This window comes from Carassius gibelio, chromosome B1, assembly GCF_023724105.1.
Source record: "Carassius gibelio isolate Cgi1373 ecotype wild population from Czech Republic chromosome B1, carGib1.2-hapl.c, whole genome shotgun sequence".
Taxonomy (NCBI): Eukaryota; Metazoa; Chordata; class Actinopteri; order Cypriniformes; family Cyprinidae; genus Carassius; species Carassius gibelio.
The window spans coordinates 10,075,723-10,094,576 of record NC_068396.1 but is presented as its reverse complement, the minus strand read 5'-3'; the positions used below and the strand labels follow the sequence as shown (position 1 = coordinate 10,094,576).

Below are 18,854 nucleotides of genomic sequence, written 5' to 3'. Positions count from 1 at the left end.
GTGAGTGTTTGATGACCAAGCACACGGACAGAGATACTATTTCTTCTTCATTAAGTAAGCATATGCAATGGCCCCAAGAAGCATTTGGATACTTAAGCCACATTTACTTACTAAATCAAGTGACATCTTCAGGACAAATAATGCTAGAGCTTTTCTCATAACCAATCACTTTTCTGAGCAGTTTTTGCATTACCCTAACCTGTCCTATTGTGATTTATAATGATATATGAAGTCAGTTCTCAAGTTCACAGGTGTCTTAGCAGAGAAACCACAGTTGCTGCCCATCACATTAAATATGTACATTCATCAGCATTTGATAACCAGAAAGCATCCAGATACTTTTTCCCTTAATTTTGATAATTCTTTCTGTTGTTTTATTATATAAAACATATTTAAAAAATGCTAAATATTTAAATTCTAAAACTGTGGGTTTTAGAAGTTTTGTCAAATACTCTAACACAAGTTTATAGAATTTGGCGTGTGAGAAGGTGGGATTTCAAAGCAATGCAAAAATGAATTATGTAAAAGGACTGTGATAAGAGCATGAATTAATGTATAATGAGAGCACGACAAAGCCAAAACCCAGACATTTTACACAATTTAGAATTCCTGGTCATGACATACTGTCTCTGGGAAAAATAGGACGTATGGCCACCCACCTTATTGCAATGATATAAATTTTAAGTGTGACTTGAGAGTCCAAATATTTTGGGACCTCTGTGAATATGGAATTTACATTTACTCAGATAAGGATTTTAAATATTACACCTACTGGCACGTTTTCCCATCAGACACCCCAGCTGGTTCAAGAAATTAAGATTAACAATTTAACAATTTCAGTAGAAAAACCATCCCTGTGGATTCCAAAATTAAAGCAAGCCTCGGGGGCTGGATGTGATTCAAGAATGAAGACTTCAAGGACGGTGATATATTTTTAGTTACAAGGGCCATCAATTTTAAACACCTTTTCATTTCAGCGACAAATCTGAGCAGTGATTTAACTCACAAACATATTTACACCAGTTTGCATCATCTAATAAATTTTATTGTAGTTCAGCACTTGTCATTTAAAATTATCAACAACAACAACAATAACAAAATGCAATTGTCAAAATACTTTTTTTTTATTGTTTAGTTTGCATACAGTTATTAAGGGATTAGGGATTGCCTTCCCATGTTTTATTCATTGCTGTGAGCCAACTGAAACCTCTCATTGTGAATTAATTACATACTTAACATGCCTGTTGTGAATACACTCTAGTCCAATGTGTCATTAAAAGACTTCCAAAATGTTGCTGTGTGCAACTTTTAAAAAACCTGTGTGGAATGACTTTTGGTGCTTACAATTTTGTGCTTGCAATTAATAATCAAACATATTAAAGAAGAAGAATGAGTAGTACTGTACGTTTCATAGATGGCGAAGACATCCAACCTAATTGAACAAAGACAAGATGATCAACCATTTGAAGAGAATATACCTGATTGTTATGCACTATTAAAAATACCATGTTCTTCAACTAACAGATCCTGACAAAGGTGAAAAACATCAACATGTACAACCCTTTACACTTTCAAAGCATCATCAGCATGACATACATAAATCTAAAGTCCAAAAGCCCTTGCACACTGAAATGTAACATTCCTTGAGTGGAGATTGCAGCCAACTAATTATTTATGAGAGGAAGTGCACTCGTGCCTAATGGAAAACGATACTAGGACTCGTCAAGCTCTTTGGCATCCAGTCTATCAAAACCTCAGACCTCTTTCTGTGGCCAAGATAACCTGAACTTAGTGGTCTTTTTCACATGTATACAAAGAAGTAAACAAAAATTAGGTTATAAGGAGACATAGGAAGTTGTCACAAGGATTATAGCTAAGGAACTTGAAGGTTTTGGTGTCAAATCCAATTGGTTCCAGGCACCTAGTTCAAAATGTTCAGAATTTAGGATATGCATTATACTACAAACTATAGATTATGGGTAAAAAGTGAACACAATAAACTCAAACTGGGATATATTATGCCAAGGGTGAAAAATACTGTGGAGAACATTTAAAAAATGTCTAAAACATGTATTTTACATAAATGTAAGTTTGGTGAATATTCATTTCAAGAGGTTAATCTGGTGTAAATTCATTATAGCACACAAGGAACAAACAAACCTTTTTACTTATTTTCTTTTAACCATGCCAAAACACTTATGAATAAATGTTAAAGGGATTGTTCAACCAAAAAAACTATGTCATTCCTGTAAGACTTTATGTGTAGAACACAAAAGAAGATTTTTTTTAATTATTTTGGTCACCAAGCAGTTGATAATCTTAAAATGTCGTCTTCCACGGAAGAAAGTTCACACAGGTTTGTAGACATGAGAGTAATTATATAATGACAGAATTTGTATTTATAGGTGAATATCCCAGTTCTTCATAATGTTTCAGGATTACATTCAAAAGAAGGTTGGGCCAATTTGTTTTATAAAATCTTATTTCAATCAGTTTAATTAGATGTGTGTTACATCTTAAAAATAATGTTTTGATTATTTTGTAGCCTGTTACATAAATAGGCTACATTTTGGATTGTATGCTTTACTATTTAAAAATCTCTTTAAAAAGAAAATATATATTAAAAATGACATTCTTACTTTGAGATTGAAAATGGCATTTTTACCTAAACAATTTACACTAAGACATGCCCCTCAAAATCTGCCAATAAACAGCAGGTTCCCAAAGTGACAACATGCCCCGATAAGTAAATGTGTATTGATGGAACTCTAACCTGTTTCCTGGACATTGTTAAAGCTTTTAAGAGCTAAAACGTTAAGGTATGTGCATACAGAAACTGACTTTCAAAAAGAAAACCTGAGAAATATTAATTGTAAGTCTTGTCTCTCCTACGCTTAACAAAATGTCATTTACTCTGACACGCATCTTCAGAGTTAGTATGCTGAACCTCGCTCTCATCTCCAAACATATGTATCTTCACCAGTGGATGTTGCATTCCGTTATCCACCTTCTCCAAACTGACATAACCGACCTCCATAGTGTTAACGGAGCTGCCCTGATTATTAGTGGACACCGGATCCTTGCACTGGATATCAAGAGGTGTTTCGGTGCACAGGCCATGGCAGCACAGAAGTCGAGCAAAAGCATCTCTGAAATCAGAATTGAAAGCATATATGATCGGATTGAGAGATGAATTGCACCAGCCGAACCACACGAACACGTTAAAAGTTGCTTCGCTGACACAATTTGGCTCGTGGCAGAAAGGAACCGCACAGTTCAGGACGAAGAACGGAAACCAGCAGCACACAAACACCCCCATAATCACGGAGAGCGTTTTAAAGAGCTTGGTTTCTCTTATCGCGCGGTGTTGGAGAGGACAGGTGCGCGCACCCGCTCTGCGGTTCTGTGCGCGCTGCGCTGCGCGCTCCAGCGAAGAGATGCTCTTGATTTGAACCTGAGCAATGCAGTAGATGCGCGTGTAAGTGACCAGCATTACTGCTACCGGAATGTAAAAACTTATTAGAGAGGATGAAATGGCAAAGGTTCTGCTCAGACTTGAGTCACACATTTCCATGGTGGTCCAGTTGTTTGTGGTGACCGTTCCCAGGTCTGCCCGGTGCCAGTTCAGCTGCACGGGCACGAATGATATAGCCACCGATACGATCCACGTTACGCTGACCATAACGAGGGCGACTCTACGGTTCATCTTCCTCTCATATTGAAACGGATTTGAAATGGCCCAGTATCGATCCAAGCTGATTACGCACAGGTTCAGGATGGAAGCGGTGGAGCACATAATGTCAAAAGCCACCCAGCACTGGCAGAAAGAGCCAAACGCCCAGTGTCCTGTCACCTCCGTGGCCGCTTTCCACGGCATCACGAGAACCGCCACCAGCAGGTCAGACATCGCCAGAGACACGATGAAGATGTTTGTAACTTTTCCTCTCAGGTGACGGAAGCGCAAAACCGCGGCGCAAACAGTGAAATTCCCCAATAACGTCCACAGCACGAGGAGAGAAAGCGCGAAGCCTAGAAAGATGCGACCCGCTGGCTCTCCGTGAGCGCGCAGGGATGTGAAGTTGTACATGTCTTCAAGTGTCACAACATAACCAAAAACACACCAAAATATATTCCGTGTGGCGGACAAAGCATACTCCCCGCCAAAGCAATCCCATCTACATCAGTTTTGACCGGATCTTACGGTTGACCTCATTGTTTCTTACGACCCTCGCTGAAATGTTCACGACTGAACGACAATCTGATTCTGAAGTGTCTAGTGTCTCTGCAGGTCACATTCATACGGGTGTAGAACGCCCTCTTTTGCCCTTTTTACCCAATAGCCTAAAGTGTCACAAAAATATATCTGGACGCTTAATCCATCTCCATAGTAAAAATTAATTGATGTCATTTCATTACAACAATATATAGGCTAATAAATAAATATATCACACTTTTTTTGGTTGTCAAACGTTTAAATTTAAGCAAAAGTTCACCCAAAAATTACAATTAGCTGAAAATCACCCTTAGGCCACCCAAGATGTATGAGTTTGTTTCTTCATTGAACAGATTTGGAGAAATGTATTAGGCTACATCACTTGCTCACCAATGGATCTTCAGAAGTGAATGGGTGCCGTCAGAATGAGAGTTCAAAAAGCTGATAAAAACATCACAACAATCCACAAGTTACCCACAGGACTCGCAGTCTGTCTTTTGAAGCACACACCTGTAAAACAAAGCCATTAATACATTTTTTAATTTCAAACCATTGCTTTCTGTTAAAATATGAGTCCTCCATTCACTGCTGTCTCTGGTAAAAAATAAATAAAAATAAAAATAAAATTCTTTCAATTTTTATAGATTATGGACTGGTATTTTGGCAAGACAGTTTAAAATTAAAATGTCTTGATATATTGGTTTCTTACAAACACAGATTTTCATGTGGATTACTGTGATGTCTTTATCAGTTGTTTGGACTCATTATGATGGCACCCATTCACTGCAGAGGATCCATTGGTGAGCAAGTGATGTAGTGCTGAGTTTCTTAACGTACTGCTAAATTCCAAATCTGTTCAGATTTTTTTATTTTTTTTTTGGGTGAACAGTTTCTTTAATGTTATGACCTACAGTGCACCCCTTCAGGTGCGGTCACATTAGAGAAATTTCAGTGAAATTTAGCATAGAAAAAGTCTATTGTCAATAGCATATAGTGGTGATCACACATAAATCACTTTCAATCCAAGCTTGTAATATAAGCCTACAAATAAAATTGCTAACGGATAAAGGAGATAACTAATGTTGTATTAGATATTAAAGAATAAACATCTAAGAAACCATTTATAATGAAACAGAGAGCTGAGGAATGGCTTATAAAACTGAAGAACTAAAGAATACTAGTTAAAAGGGATAGTTCACCCCAAAATGGTATCCTTTTTTACTCATCCTTCAAATTTGCATGAATTTCTTAATTTTGTTGAACACACAAGAATATATTTTGGAGAAAACTGCGCTAGTAGCCATTGTTTTCCCTACTATGGTGTTCAATACCAGCAACTATTTAATTACAATTCTTCAGATGATCTACTTTTTGCTCAGCAGAAGCAAGAAATTCATATAGGTTTAGAAAAAACAGATGGTGAGTAAATGACAACATTTTCGTTTTTGGGTGAACTATTCCAGAAAAACTAGTTCTAACAGTGGTTGGTTCTAAGGACATCTAGTGGTGAACATATAAAGCTACAGATGAAAACGTATTTTTTTTAAATTGAATTAACGGACAGATAGATGACTAGTTAATTAGACTTTCATTCTGTCCCTATATTTTTGGGAAAGGAACTGAAAAAGTCCCTTTACCAGCTGACTACACAATGATTGTGTCACTGCATTCGGCCTCCTTTATATCCATCCTTTTTTATCCTTTGCAGGAGTAGTGCTTGCTTATCTTCTGTACCTCCATTAAAAATCTCACTTGCTTGTCTTTAGGCTTTCTATTTTTAATTTTTTTATTTCTCAGATATGTAACTTTTGCTCTGCCTCATGCAAGCAATCTTTGTTTTTGCAGGTGTTAGAGTCACATATCCCATTACATGAATGGGATGTTTTGTTTGTTTGTTTTTCCTGGACAATAATGGTGGAAATGTTCAGTATTTATTTGTTGGCAAGATTTTTTGTATGTCTACGTCTATATCAGATTTGGTTAATTCAGGAAAAGGCAATCTCACACAATGAAAACTTCAACATTTATTTATGAACTTTATTTTACCATAGCAAAGTGAATATGATTATCAACAGTCAATAAGTGCGTTAGTGGATATCAGCCAACAAAAATAAATTGCAAAAAACAAAACACTATATACTGTATACCATAGGCAATCCAAAATCACAATGGGGTATTGAAAACAATACAACAGGCTTGGCACTGGCCTTATACTGGTCCAAAACAAGAGCGATCACCATTTATGCGGTGGAAGTTCGGTATTAAGACTCTGAGAGTACACAGTGACAAGGCTTGAGCCACTTGGATGTGGAGCAATACTGTAGAAATCTAGCAATAGAAGTTAAAGACAGGCAGATGAAATGAGAGCATTTTCAGCTCTTTTTGAATGCATGTGTGACTTGCTCTTCCAGATGTGATCATTTGCATTGCAGATGTGAGTGCTGCAGATTAAAAAAAAATAATCTTGCGGGTTGCATATAGTTGCATTCATTGATTTTGCATTTGTGATATGAGGTAATGTGAATACCTTCTCTAGTCAACATCTAATTTTGCAATAAGCAAACTCTACAGAGCCAAGAGCTTAGAGTAGCTAAAATGCCATGCAGCCTTTTTCACTACAGGTAAAATGAAAATACAAAGTGATATAACTAATTTGATGAGTTGACTGATAAAACTACCTTTCAAAGTAGAAAATAGTGTAAAAATCAAAAGGTCAGGTGTCAATAATACCAACATCTAAATGTGAGATCATGCAATCCATCACCATTCTTTACCACAAATAGACTGATAACACAGAATTAAAAACATTTCAGTGCACAGAGAACATGGAAGGTAAAAGTGCTTGTAAGAGCAGACCGTCACTCAGCTTTAGAATGTGCTTATTACTGGTACAGTATTTGCCAAAACTGATCTCAGACCTGCAATGTAGCACTTTTATCTAGTCATCTTTAGTTCTGTAAGTTGTCCAGTAGGAAGAGCACCATTTTGTGGGATGACTATAGTTACCGGCTTCACAGGGCTTTAAAGCAGGACATTTTCACAAACACTGGGGTCACATCATAAGAACGAGGGTTTTAATAACACATAACTTTAATAAATGTGAGTAGTTATATTAGCATTGTTCTTCCGAAATTTGTTATGAATATAAAGTCTTTTCTAGTGATTGTCTAGCTATCTATAGGTATTCGTCTAGATGTGTCGTAGCAGAGAGACTATCGTGTACAATGCACACAGTAATATTGACTGTAGTTGGGACATTTACTGCACAGGTAAGGTACAGTGATATTTTGACATGCATGCGTTGCACAAAAATCATTTATAGCATGGCCCTGTGAGAGGATAATACTGATTATTTATCAACAGATAGGACTGTATTAATACTCACACATAGAGACACATACATACACACACGCGCTCTCAAAGTCACAGGGGAGCTGCAGAAGGGCTCAACCAAGGCTGGTGATGTTGGAACGACCACCAGGTGGTGCTACAATGCGATGGCCAGAGCGCCGAGGAATGTTGTCATCTATTTGAGCCCCTAATATTATTGAAATAATCATATAATTGGTATACTTGTTTGTAAAATACTGATACATTTATACATTATTCAAAGGAATTTGAAGATATTGGGGAATATATTCATTAGAATAGGTAATCTCCTCACCTGATAGGCTGAAGTTAGACTGATGCAAGTTTCTGATTGGTGGAGGCTGATGTGTAGTGGGTGAGGTCTTGGCAGAGGGTGCTGGGGTTATATATTTGGGTGTTGCTGGGATATCATATACTGGACCATCATACATCCCACGAGAAACTCCCTGCTTGCTCATCACCTTTCAAACAACAGTAAACGACAGGTTTGGTGTTACTAAGAGAAACTGAGACACAAACCTAAAAGTTTACTATAAATATCAATCATTTGTACCAGTCTTTTCTATTTGCACTATAAAACCAATAACACATCTAGCAAAACTATGCTTGGAAAATTCTGAACCCTTACGTTACTACACTATTGTTAAAAAGCTTGGTGTCAGTAAAATTTGTTTTAAAAGAAATTATTACTTTTATTCAGCAAGGAGGCATTAAATTGATCAAAACAGTAGCAATAAAGACCACTGCAAATTGATTTCTATTTCTAATAAATGCTGTTCTTTATTGAAACGAACAAAACTACTGAAAAAAGTATCACTATTGCCACAAAAACAGTTTTCAACACTGATAAGAAAGGTTTATTGAGCATCAAATCCACATCTTAGAATGATTTCTGAAGGATCGTGTGACACAAGGAATAAATTAAATGTTTTAATATATTAAAATATAAAACAGCTATTTTAGTTAGCAAAAAAATTTGTGGACAATACTACTGCTTTTACTTTACAGAGCTGATAAATGCAGTCTTGCCGAGCAAAAGAGTATTCTTTAAAGAGGTCATATGATGTTGCTAAATAGAACATTATTTTGTGTGAAATGAAATTAAATGTTTTCCACATACTGTACATTATTGTTTCTCCTGTTTGCCCCACCTTTCTGAAATGCGTCGTTTTTTTACAAAGCTCATCAGCCTGAAAAACGAAAGCGCCAGCATTGTAGTCTACTCTCCCAGGATCAGGAAACATGTGCTGCACACTAAATATTTGGGTTGAACTGTTCTGGAACAGTGTTGTAAATACAACTTAACCACTGATTTCTAGTTGTGCTCTCCTTTGGAAGGCCAAACAAAGTATTTTTGAAACAACGAGACTGCGTCTCCACAACATGGAAACAGTGAGAATCAAAGTTAAGCCTTCTTTTTTGCGTAAGCATTTGGGCGACATTATGCAAATCTACCCACATCGAGACATAGACATGTGGGGGTGTATTTAAATGAGACGTTTTAGGAGGGCGTGGACGTGTTCTTAACTTTTATAAAGAATATCTATTTGGGTTCAAGACTAGTCTTTGCAACTTTACAGATCTTCTTTATGCACCTAGAGCTTGTAGCACTCCAAAGAGAAAAGAAAACTTGAAATCGCACCGTATAACCTCTTTAAAAAAAACATTCAAAATCATACTGAACACAAAATGTTAAATGGCACTGTATATATACCAATAGTTTTATATACTGAGACTGAGTAAAGGTCAGTGAATTAATCAAAGACGAGTCATACCTTGTTGCGGTACTTAATGCGCTGGTAGGCAATGTCAGGGAAGGGTTTGCGAGAGATGAAACGTCCAGTCCCCTGCTGAACCTGAAGCTTCCCTTCCTCAAACACAATCCTACCCTGACTGACCACATACACTGGACCACCACGACACTCCATCCCCTCAAAAATATTGTACTCCAGAGCCTAGAAACAGAAGAAGAGAGATAGACTAGAAAAAATCCTTTCTATTTTCATACATTTTCACCTGTTTATCAAATAGAAAATCACCATTAATATTTTGCAGGCATTCAGAAACAAAATTTGTAGAAAATTGATAGATTAGAGTGGAACAACTCAACATCCTATTACAGGTATATACAATGCAGTATTAAATGTATGTATAACTGAATAAAAGCCATCTAGAGTATCATTCGATATTCCAGCATCGTGCAGAGATTTTCAGTCCTCACCGACTGCTGTGCTTTAGTTGTGATGGTCTTGATCTTGTCGGGGTCCCAGATAACAATGTCTGCATCCGATCCCACTGCTATACGACCCTTACGGGGGTACAGGTTGAAGATTTTGGCTGCATTAGTGCTTGTAACTGCAACAAACTGGTTTTCATCCATCTTCCCCATAGCCTGTAGGGAACAAGTTAAGTGGTGACTGATAAATGCAACCTGCACCTCAATCCATATAAACATACATGCAGATACACTTACCACTGCTTTGTCCCAAACAAAACCCATTCTCTCCTCCACTCCATTGGTTCCTTCGGGTATAAGGGTAAAGTTGTCCTTCCCTATGGCCTTTTGAGAGGTGCTGTAAGCACAATGTCCACTACCCACGACCTGCAGATCCCCACTGAAGAATGATAAAGAATATCCATGATAAATGATAAAGCTCTATAAAGAACATGATCCAGGCTCTAGAGCTAGTTGTGATGTTCTTTGCAACCATATTTTTATTAAGAGTTACATATTGTGTCAAGGTCCTAGAATTGTACACTACTGTTCAAAAGTCTGGGGTGTGTTTAATGTCTCTTTCTCTTATGCTTAGCAAGGTTGCATTCATTTATATATTCACTAAAAACCCAAATATTGTAAAATATTATTACATTTTTTATTTTATTTTCATTTCAAATGTAATTTATTCCTGCGATTAGATTTTTGTAATTACTCCAGTCCTTCAGAAATCATTCTAATGTGATGATTTGGTTCCTTAAAGGGTTAGTTCACCCTAATATTAAAATTATGTCATTAATAACTCATGTCAGCAAACAGCAATACATTTTTTTCCCAGGATTCTTTGATGATTAGATATTTCAAATAAAACATTAATTAATTTAATGCTCAATTTTTAAGTAATTACAAGCTCCATAGACATTACACTTCAAAGACCTGAGGGATGTACATGAAAGCTCTTTGTTATTTTAACTGGTCATGTTCTCAAACTTCTCTTCTATCTTTTGACCAACCAGCTTAGCTACTATAAGAGATAATCAACTGAACATTGACTATTAAAGACATTTCCACTAAACCTACAGTAGGTTTGCTTATTGAGCAACCAGCATCAGGTAAATTGCTGTCTTTCATGTATCACTGAAATGTTTCTTCATGTGGACTAAGCATAAAATCTGGCCCAACTGCAATTGTCAGCTTCAATTAAACTATTGTAATACAAAAGGATGTATGCATCCATAATGCTTATGGATATGTGTGACTGTTATGTTGGCAAAAGATCCACATGATGAAAAATTACAGTGGTGATATGTTTTGAAATCCCAAAATGCAAAACCATACATCTACACACAATAAAACAAATTTTGCTCTTTGCATGCTTCACATAATGTTTAATGCTTAAAAAAGAATCTTTGATAATATTCTAGAATTTCTTCTCATCCTTTGGACCCGTCTAATGTATCTATGCTAAAAATAAATGTCCTCTCTCCAGCTGTGTCCGTCTGCCTCTATGTGACAGTGTGTGTGTGTGGGTGTGAACCTCTGTGTCTGTGAGTGTGTGTGTGTGTGCATGCATGTGAAAGTATGTGTGGCTGTGGATGTCAACATAATGACATCTCTCTCATAGTCTAGCAGCCTGCAAGCTATGTGTGTGTGTGTGTGTGGTGGGGAGGGAGGAGGAGAGTGCTGTAACCATGGCAACAGGAGATGAAAGCCTGATCTATTTTTAGAAATGGGGCCAGGAAAAGGTGTGTCTGCTGCTAGGGTGTAGCAAAGAGCCAAAGTATAGGAGCTAGCAGAAGAAAAATTGTCAGTTAGTGCCACTTTGCATAGGACTCCAGTATTACACTGCATCTACACAAACAGTGCAACTGTCATAGATGTCGAAAATGTCGAAGTAACTCAAAATTATTTACCAGGCCAGCAGAGAGTGAAGGTGGTCAGGTGTTGTTGGGTCAGGGCTGAGGGGTGGAGAGATCACATGGGCTGCTGCTTTCACCCAGTTTTTACTCCAGTAGTGAGATCCATCTGTTGCTATGCTGGCTGTGATTGGCTCGCCAAAAACAACAGAGCCTAAAGACAGGAAAAATAAAATAAAGAGAGCAAGCCCATAAATTGTAAGACTGGTATATTCAAGTTTATTTTATTTTTTTTGAGTACACCTACCATTTATGCTACCACACTTTAATTTGGTGTTAATATATATATATATATATATATATATATATATATATATATATATATATATATATATATATATATATTTTTTTTTTTTTTTAATATTACTTTTATTCTGCAAGGAACTGACCATATGTGACAATAAAGCCTTATTAATGTAACAAAAATTCCATCAAATATATTCTGAAAAATTTAACATCACAAACATATTGAACAGTGACAATATTAATAAGTGATGTATCAGCTATTTAAAATGATTTCTGTTGGATGAAGTGACACCTGAAGACTGCTGAAAATTCAGCTTTTTAATATATTACATTTGAAAATATTGTAAAAAAAATCACAAATTAAATTTTTTATTTTATTTATGATCAAACAAGTGCAGCCTAGGTGGGAGACTTCTTTCAAGTATATTAAATTGTGAATTCAGCATGCAACAATATTTAGTCACCTTTCTTCCGTGCATTTGTCACAGTATCAGCTGCACTTTTACTCATCACTTTGGTGATGTAGACAGGGCAGTTGACTCGGTTGCCAAGGGTGATCGCGCGGAAAACAGCCTCCGCCTCCAGCTGTGAAACAGACATCCAGTTACATCAAGACACTCCACTCTGCAAAAAAACTGACTGGATAAACAGTTACTCAGTTAAACACCTAAACAGTTTGCCAATTTATTGATTCTACCTCCTCTGGGCGGCTCAGTGGGTGGCCCTCGGGACCAGTGATGCCCATTCCCAAGATTTTGCTTTGTTCCTTTAACACAAATATTGAAAAAAACAGTAAGAGTAGAAGAAGAGTGTGTTTGAAATCTGTATGACATTTGCTCATTAGACAACAGGTACCTGTGCTATGAGGTCTCCATTCTCTGCGTGCACCAGCACCACTGCCCCCTGCTCCTTTAGGAATGAGAATGCTTCATACAACTAGATAAGAGAAAGAAAGAGTGATCAAATTAGTTATTTTATTTTGTCACAGTACAGGATGCTCTATAGATGGAAGCATAGATACCTAACCTGAGAGTCAGGCATTTGAAATAATCCTTTGTAAGCCATGTACACTTGGAAAGAGTTGATTCCTGCCAAAAGAGAACATTAACATGCATTTCAGAAAAAAATTAAGTACCGTTCAAACGTTTTGAGTGTGTGACATGCTTAATTTTTTGAAAGACTTCTCTTATGCTCACCAAGGCTGGATTTGTTTGAAAAGACACAGTAAAACTGCAATATTGTGAAATATTATTGCAATTTAAAATGTATAGTACATTTTAAAATGCAATTTATTCTTTAGATTTTTGTTTTTGTTTTTCAGCAGCAATTACTCTAGTCTTCAGTGTCACATAATCCTTCAGAAATTATTCGAATATACTGATTTACTGCTCAATAAATATTTTTTAAACCAGTTGGTCTGCTTAATATTTTTTTAAACCCATCTTTCTGACATTTTGTCAGGATACATGATGAATAGAAAATGCAAAGGAACATTTATTCGAAATGTAAAAAAAAAATAAAAAATTAACATTACAAAGATAAATGTCTTTACTATTAATTTTGATCAATATAATGTGTCCTTGGTAAATACATTTTTTTGACTAACCCCAAACCTTTTAACTGTTGTGAATTAACAATCCTCAGCATTTGGCACATTTATCAGGTGGCTCTGAAACCTCAGTATGATATGTGGCTTTAAAATATGTGTTCACCTTTTTCCTGTACCAGCTGTTCCAGCTCCTCCTTCACACCTTCATGCCAATGAGGGATATCCACATGAAGTGAATAATCACAGCAGGACTTTTTATCAGCCGCTTCCTGCCACTTCTCAAAGGCTTCCAAAAGACTGTCTCCAGGCTGTGGAGTCACATGGTCAACTGAAACAGAAAATGATGGATTCTGCTCAAAATGTTTGATCGATTTTTGAAGATTCTATTAAATAATTCCTAAATAATTTCTGTTGAAGATTCTGTTATTTTGCTGCTGCTTTAATCCTAAATTACTCTATTGATTTTAGTATGCTCCTTTTATAAGACACGGACTCTTTTTTTTTCTTTGTCTCGCACACAACAGTTAATAGTTCTAATACATTGTTTAAAGAAAATAAGCTATTGTAACCATAAAATAACTCTTGGCTCTGACTGCTAGAGAAAATAAAATCTGATTGGCTATAGCTGACATGAGCCGAGGGCATGTCCTTGTAGCAAGCAACAACAGACAAATTTGGGACACTGCTTTGCTCTCACAGGGAGATGCAAGTCCTAGTCCAGGAAGTTGTTCAGAACATTTGGCACTGCATCCTAAATATTCAACATACTTGAACCTTTGCCACAATCCTGAGTTCAAATGTCATTTTCAGTTCTTTTTTTAAGAAACACTTTCTTCTTTTTTAAATGCCATATTAATAATTGATCCAGACTTACTGATCATGGTGGTTCCTCCTGCCAGAGCAGCTTTGGTGCCCTGGTAGAAGTCATCCACAGGTGGAGTGCCCAGGTAAGACTTATGCAGACAGGTGTTCACATCAATTCCTCCAGGAATCACCATACACCCATTAGCCTCAATCACCTTGATTCCCCCGGGCACAATCAAGTTCTCCCCAACCTGTCTGAAGGCGAGATGGAAAATGAATAAATTACAAACACATTACATACTACACTAACACATGACATACTAAACATGCACTATATTACACAAAAGACCAAAATACAGTTGTGCAATTGAAACAAAAAAAAAAAGTTATAAAAAGGTTTTAATGGCCTAATGCCACAGGAGAACTTCATATGATGCTGAATTTAATATGTTATGCAATATAATGCAATTAAGCATTATTTCATTCTGTTGACAGCCACAGAAGTCTACACAATCTGCATAATCTATCTCATAAGCGTCCACTCACTTAGTATGTCTTAGTATGTCACTCAGTAATAGGCCTTTATATAAAAATCATATCATTCGTATTAATATTTGCTTGTGAGCATAAATGCTTTTTCAAAAATAAATGCCAGCAAACAGTAGACAGTTATTTCAGATTTCTAAATTAGTAATTGCTGTAATATGATTGTTTTCAAATAATGTTAACATTAAGCAAGCTGGACATTTATCCTGCACATTAATGTTGACTTGATCGTTGCATAGTTTTCATGCATGCATCATTCATATTTACAACAGTGATATGCAATTGCTTATAGTGCTTTTGTAAACGTGTGCATTTGCTTGTGCATGGTGTCTTACTTAATAATTCCATCTTCAACATAAACGTCAGCATATAGCGACTGATCATCGTTGACCACTCTTCCACCTTTAATCAGCAGTCGCTCGCTCTGAAGAAGAGAGGAGAAAACACAGAGAGCAAGCAAGAGAATGAGTGACCAACAGCAGTTTAAAGCTTATTTTACCTGCTATATTTGCAATTGAGTGAAGTGCTGTTACGACCACTGATAAAAGAGCCTTCTGCACACTTTCAGCCTCACACTCTGTGAATAGGTGGGGTTTTATGAACAGAGAAGAGCAAATGTAGTAATGTGGAAAGAAGTTAGGTTGCCATGGTAACCTCGCATCACCCAGTTGTCAGGAAGGCACATTCCATGGCGTTTTTCTTAACTGATTCAGGCTTCATATTCAAAGCATGAGCCTCGATAGATGCGCTATTCCTAGATGTCAACGAGGCACAGATCGCAAAAATTGCTTCATTCTAGGATTAGGATCATTCTAATCCATTACTCATAACTACAGGCAGAAATACAACACATAGAGCTCATATTCCTATGTTCTTCAATAGTTTAAATGTGTGCACTGCCATTAAAAAAAAAAAAAAAAACAAGTGTCTGTTTATTCCAGATTTCTGCTTTTGGCGACAGACCCTGTTGCTTCTGGTCCGCTGCATATGCACTCGCCATTTGTTAAATGAAACGCGCCCTACAAAGCTGCTATAAATTCATGCACGATTCATTATTTATCCCGACATCTATTGTAAATGCAAACGGAGCGATGCTCGTTTCGTGCACGGCAGGGATGTGTGCATGGCTGTGCCTCATTGTAGCGGTAATTGTAACCTTTCCTTTGGCTGATTTCAGTGCTCTTAGCGGCCTCTGCTTTGTTGGCTCGCTAAGAATTTAATCCCTTCCCGTCTCGTTTCCCCCACGCGCAGGATTTACCGGGAGCAGAAGGCTCGCCATGCAGCCGGTGTCTTACCGTCAAATGCGGGATGTTCTTCTTTCCTTGGTAACCCGTCCCGGACATCTCGCTTTTATGATTTGAGGAGATGAAAAATGAGAACCCGCTTCTTTTTCCACAAACCCACCTTTTGAACTAGCGCTCCGTTAGTGCTGCACAAGCGAGCGCCTTTCCCGAGGGGGTGTGTGTGTTTGAGTGAGTGTATGCGTGTGTGTATGTGAGTGTATATCTGTTCGCCTGTTCGAAGACGTGTTTTGTATTAGAGTGTATGTTGGAGGGCGCCCTCCTCACATATAACAGAGAGAAAACTGGGCGAGAATCGGTCAGTGTTATGGATTAATGGTCTACTAATAGTTTTGTTTTAAGATATTTTGAATAATACGGTTCATTCATAAATTAAAAAGGAGTCAAATATGTATGTAATATTATTATTATTATTTTCAAATCAATAACGTTCCACAAGGAAACATAAAATGTTTGCATTATTGGAATGTTCCTAGAATGCTGAGTTGGGCTATCAAGTAAAATAATGTTGAGCAATGCATGCTAACCTTAAAATATCGTACCAATAATGCTGGCAAAAATCAAGTGACAAACGTGACAGTAAAATAATGAAACGGACATTTATACTAAATAGAAAATGCAACTTAAAAAAATCGTTGCATAAATTAGGTTACCCATAAATGCACTTAAGTGTAAGCTTTTTTTCTTATGGTAGAATTACTGTAATAATATTTTACACTCAAATACAAAATAAGAATATTTATTCTGTTGCCTAAGGCAGGCTAATTCAAACTTCATTTTGAAGTTTTATTTTATTTATTTTTTCTTATAGTAAAATTACAGTAGGCAATTAGTTTTTACATCTTAGTTTGCTTTCAAAGTAGCCTATATGGGTTTAGTTTCTCATAATATGCTAAAATAGGCTATTTTGTAAGTTTATTATTATTTGGTTTTCTTGTTATAATAAATTTCCAGCATTTGTATATTTTGTTATATCATATAAAGTATGGTAACTAGCAGTTAACCAAGGATTTTACTTTCACATTTTATGTCAGAACAATATCCTACTTGTTCATTATATGCTTTACAGAGTAGGCCTATTCTTTTATGAGAACATTTTAACCTTGTGTTGCCTATACTTGCATGGTTTAAGGCTCAAATGCACTCCGAAAACTGACACGCATTACATTTAAGCCCACCTTTCCGTTGTTTTGCTCATAACGACATTCCTTTTCAGCCTGATCCGTGATTTCGACACCCGGACGCCCGTCGTCTCTCTCACCCGGGGAGCTGATGGTCCCCCCGCTGATCTCATAATCTTCAAAGTCCCCATCCACGATGCGTTCCCTGCTACTGCTACGCGAGCTCCTGTTCCCCTTCCTCCCTACGGCGTACTGGTCAAAATCGATAGTCTTGTTATCATACGCGCCTTCGACGGAGCTAAACATTCCGTGAGACTTTTGGCGCTGGTTGGGTCCGGTCGAGATGGGTTTAGCCAGGTACACAGGGAGCTCATCCTCCCGGTTCCACTGTCGCCTACAGTCCGACATCACTCTTAAGAGGGAGATGATGCTCTAATACAACGATGAAGCGAGATGCCAGTGCAGAAACCAGGTCAGTCTTGGTTTGCCTGGAGGTCGCAGCTAGCAGACTGAAAATGATGCTGCGATCTACTTTCCCAACAGCGATAGCCTAAAATAACGCGTTTTATTATAAGCTAGTCCGAATAAAATTGCATCAAATCTATATCTTTCTGAATATTGGTAAAAGCAAATTAAATTAACTGTTTTAATTTAGACCTATATCAATTTTTTTTTTTTTTTTGTCTAAATTAAGATTTAGACTAGGCAATGCAGTGAGTGCCAGCCTCCATCCGAAAGTGCGTGCAAGATGCGCAAAAACACTGCAGTCAGCTGCACTGACTTGCATAAATCTATCAGTAAATCTATCAGTAATATCTTTCAAATTAAATTGTTCATTTACAAGACGCACTAGCCTATATATTTTTTAATTATGTTTTTCACTTGTCTCTCCCGTTTCAACACGTGACTGTTTGGGATAAATTTTTAATATGATGTTTTGAACAATAAGGCCTTAATCACCTGTGAAAGAACAATTATATTCCCGAACGAAATGAATACGAATATTCTCCTTGAAGTGAATGGACCAGGGCACCAGAGAGCTAATCAATGTTATTTAGCTAAGCTATTATTGTTTTCTTTTTTTATCAACTTTTTTTCTGTTATTACTGTCTCACAGTTAGACAAACAAACAAACACTCTTTCTGGACTTTTCAACCATGCCCTAAGGTCGATATAACGATATAAATAGCTTATAGAATATAATTTTTCAAATTCCATAAGGGGAAGTCAATGAACTGACTTTCAGAAAGATTTTTACAGTTAATGTGTAAGTTACACAATCAGAATCCATAAACTTTAAATAGCTCGTATTTTAAAACGACAAAAAAAAAAATAAAAAAAAAATAAAAGACATCGCGTTTATAGTAAACAGAATAGATTCAAAATATTCGAGCTGAGATGAATCAAATCACTGTTCAGTCTAGCCTTGATCTCTACGGTGTATATTCCTTTTTCATCTTTGTATCATAAATAGCATGGGGTTTAATGAACACTGGAGCTGCACGAGCGTCCCGCGACAACACTTCAAACTGCGTCTTCTTTGAAAAGTCATACGTTAGACCACTGCGAGCAAA

The 18,854-nt window shown here is 36.8% G+C and overlaps 2 protein-coding genes across 3 annotated transcripts; both read right to left on the bottom strand.

Moving 5' to 3' along the window:
• Positions 1-2,640: 2,640 nt before the first annotated feature.
• On the bottom strand, positions 2,641-4,220 carry LOC127948693 (D(1) dopamine receptor-like). Its single transcript, XM_052545327.1, has one exon. The coding sequence runs from the start codon at positions 4,085-4,087 to the stop codon at positions 2,906-2,908; it is 1,182 nt and encodes a 393-aa protein (XP_052401287.1). The 5' UTR covers positions 4,088-4,220; the 3' UTR covers positions 2,641-2,905.
• Positions 4,221-6,229: 2,009 nt separating this feature from the next.
• On the bottom strand, positions 6,230-18,031 carry crmp1 (collapsin response mediator protein 1). Of its 2 annotated transcripts, none has more exons than XM_052545314.1 (14): positions 17,338-18,031; positions 15,194-15,282; positions 14,383-14,567; positions 13,672-13,836; positions 12,986-13,047; positions 12,815-12,895; positions 12,657-12,725; positions 12,424-12,544; positions 11,711-11,867; positions 10,056-10,197; positions 9,804-9,974; positions 9,358-9,537; positions 7,878-8,043; positions 6,230-7,751 (listed from the first exon to the last, which is right to left on the bottom strand). In XM_052545314.1, exons 1-14 carry the CDS (start codon positions 17,686-17,688, stop codon positions 7,660-7,662), a joined length of 2,031 nt encoding a protein of 676 aa, XP_052401274.1. In that variant the 5' UTR covers positions 17,689-18,031; the 3' UTR covers positions 6,230-7,659. The 2 variants fall into 2 exon arrangements, with proteins under 2 accessions (XP_052401274.1, XP_052401275.1); XM_052545315.1 differs by lacking the exon at positions 17,338-18,031 and adding an exon at positions 16,154-16,346.
• Between the last annotated feature and the right edge of the window lie 823 nt (positions 18,032-18,854).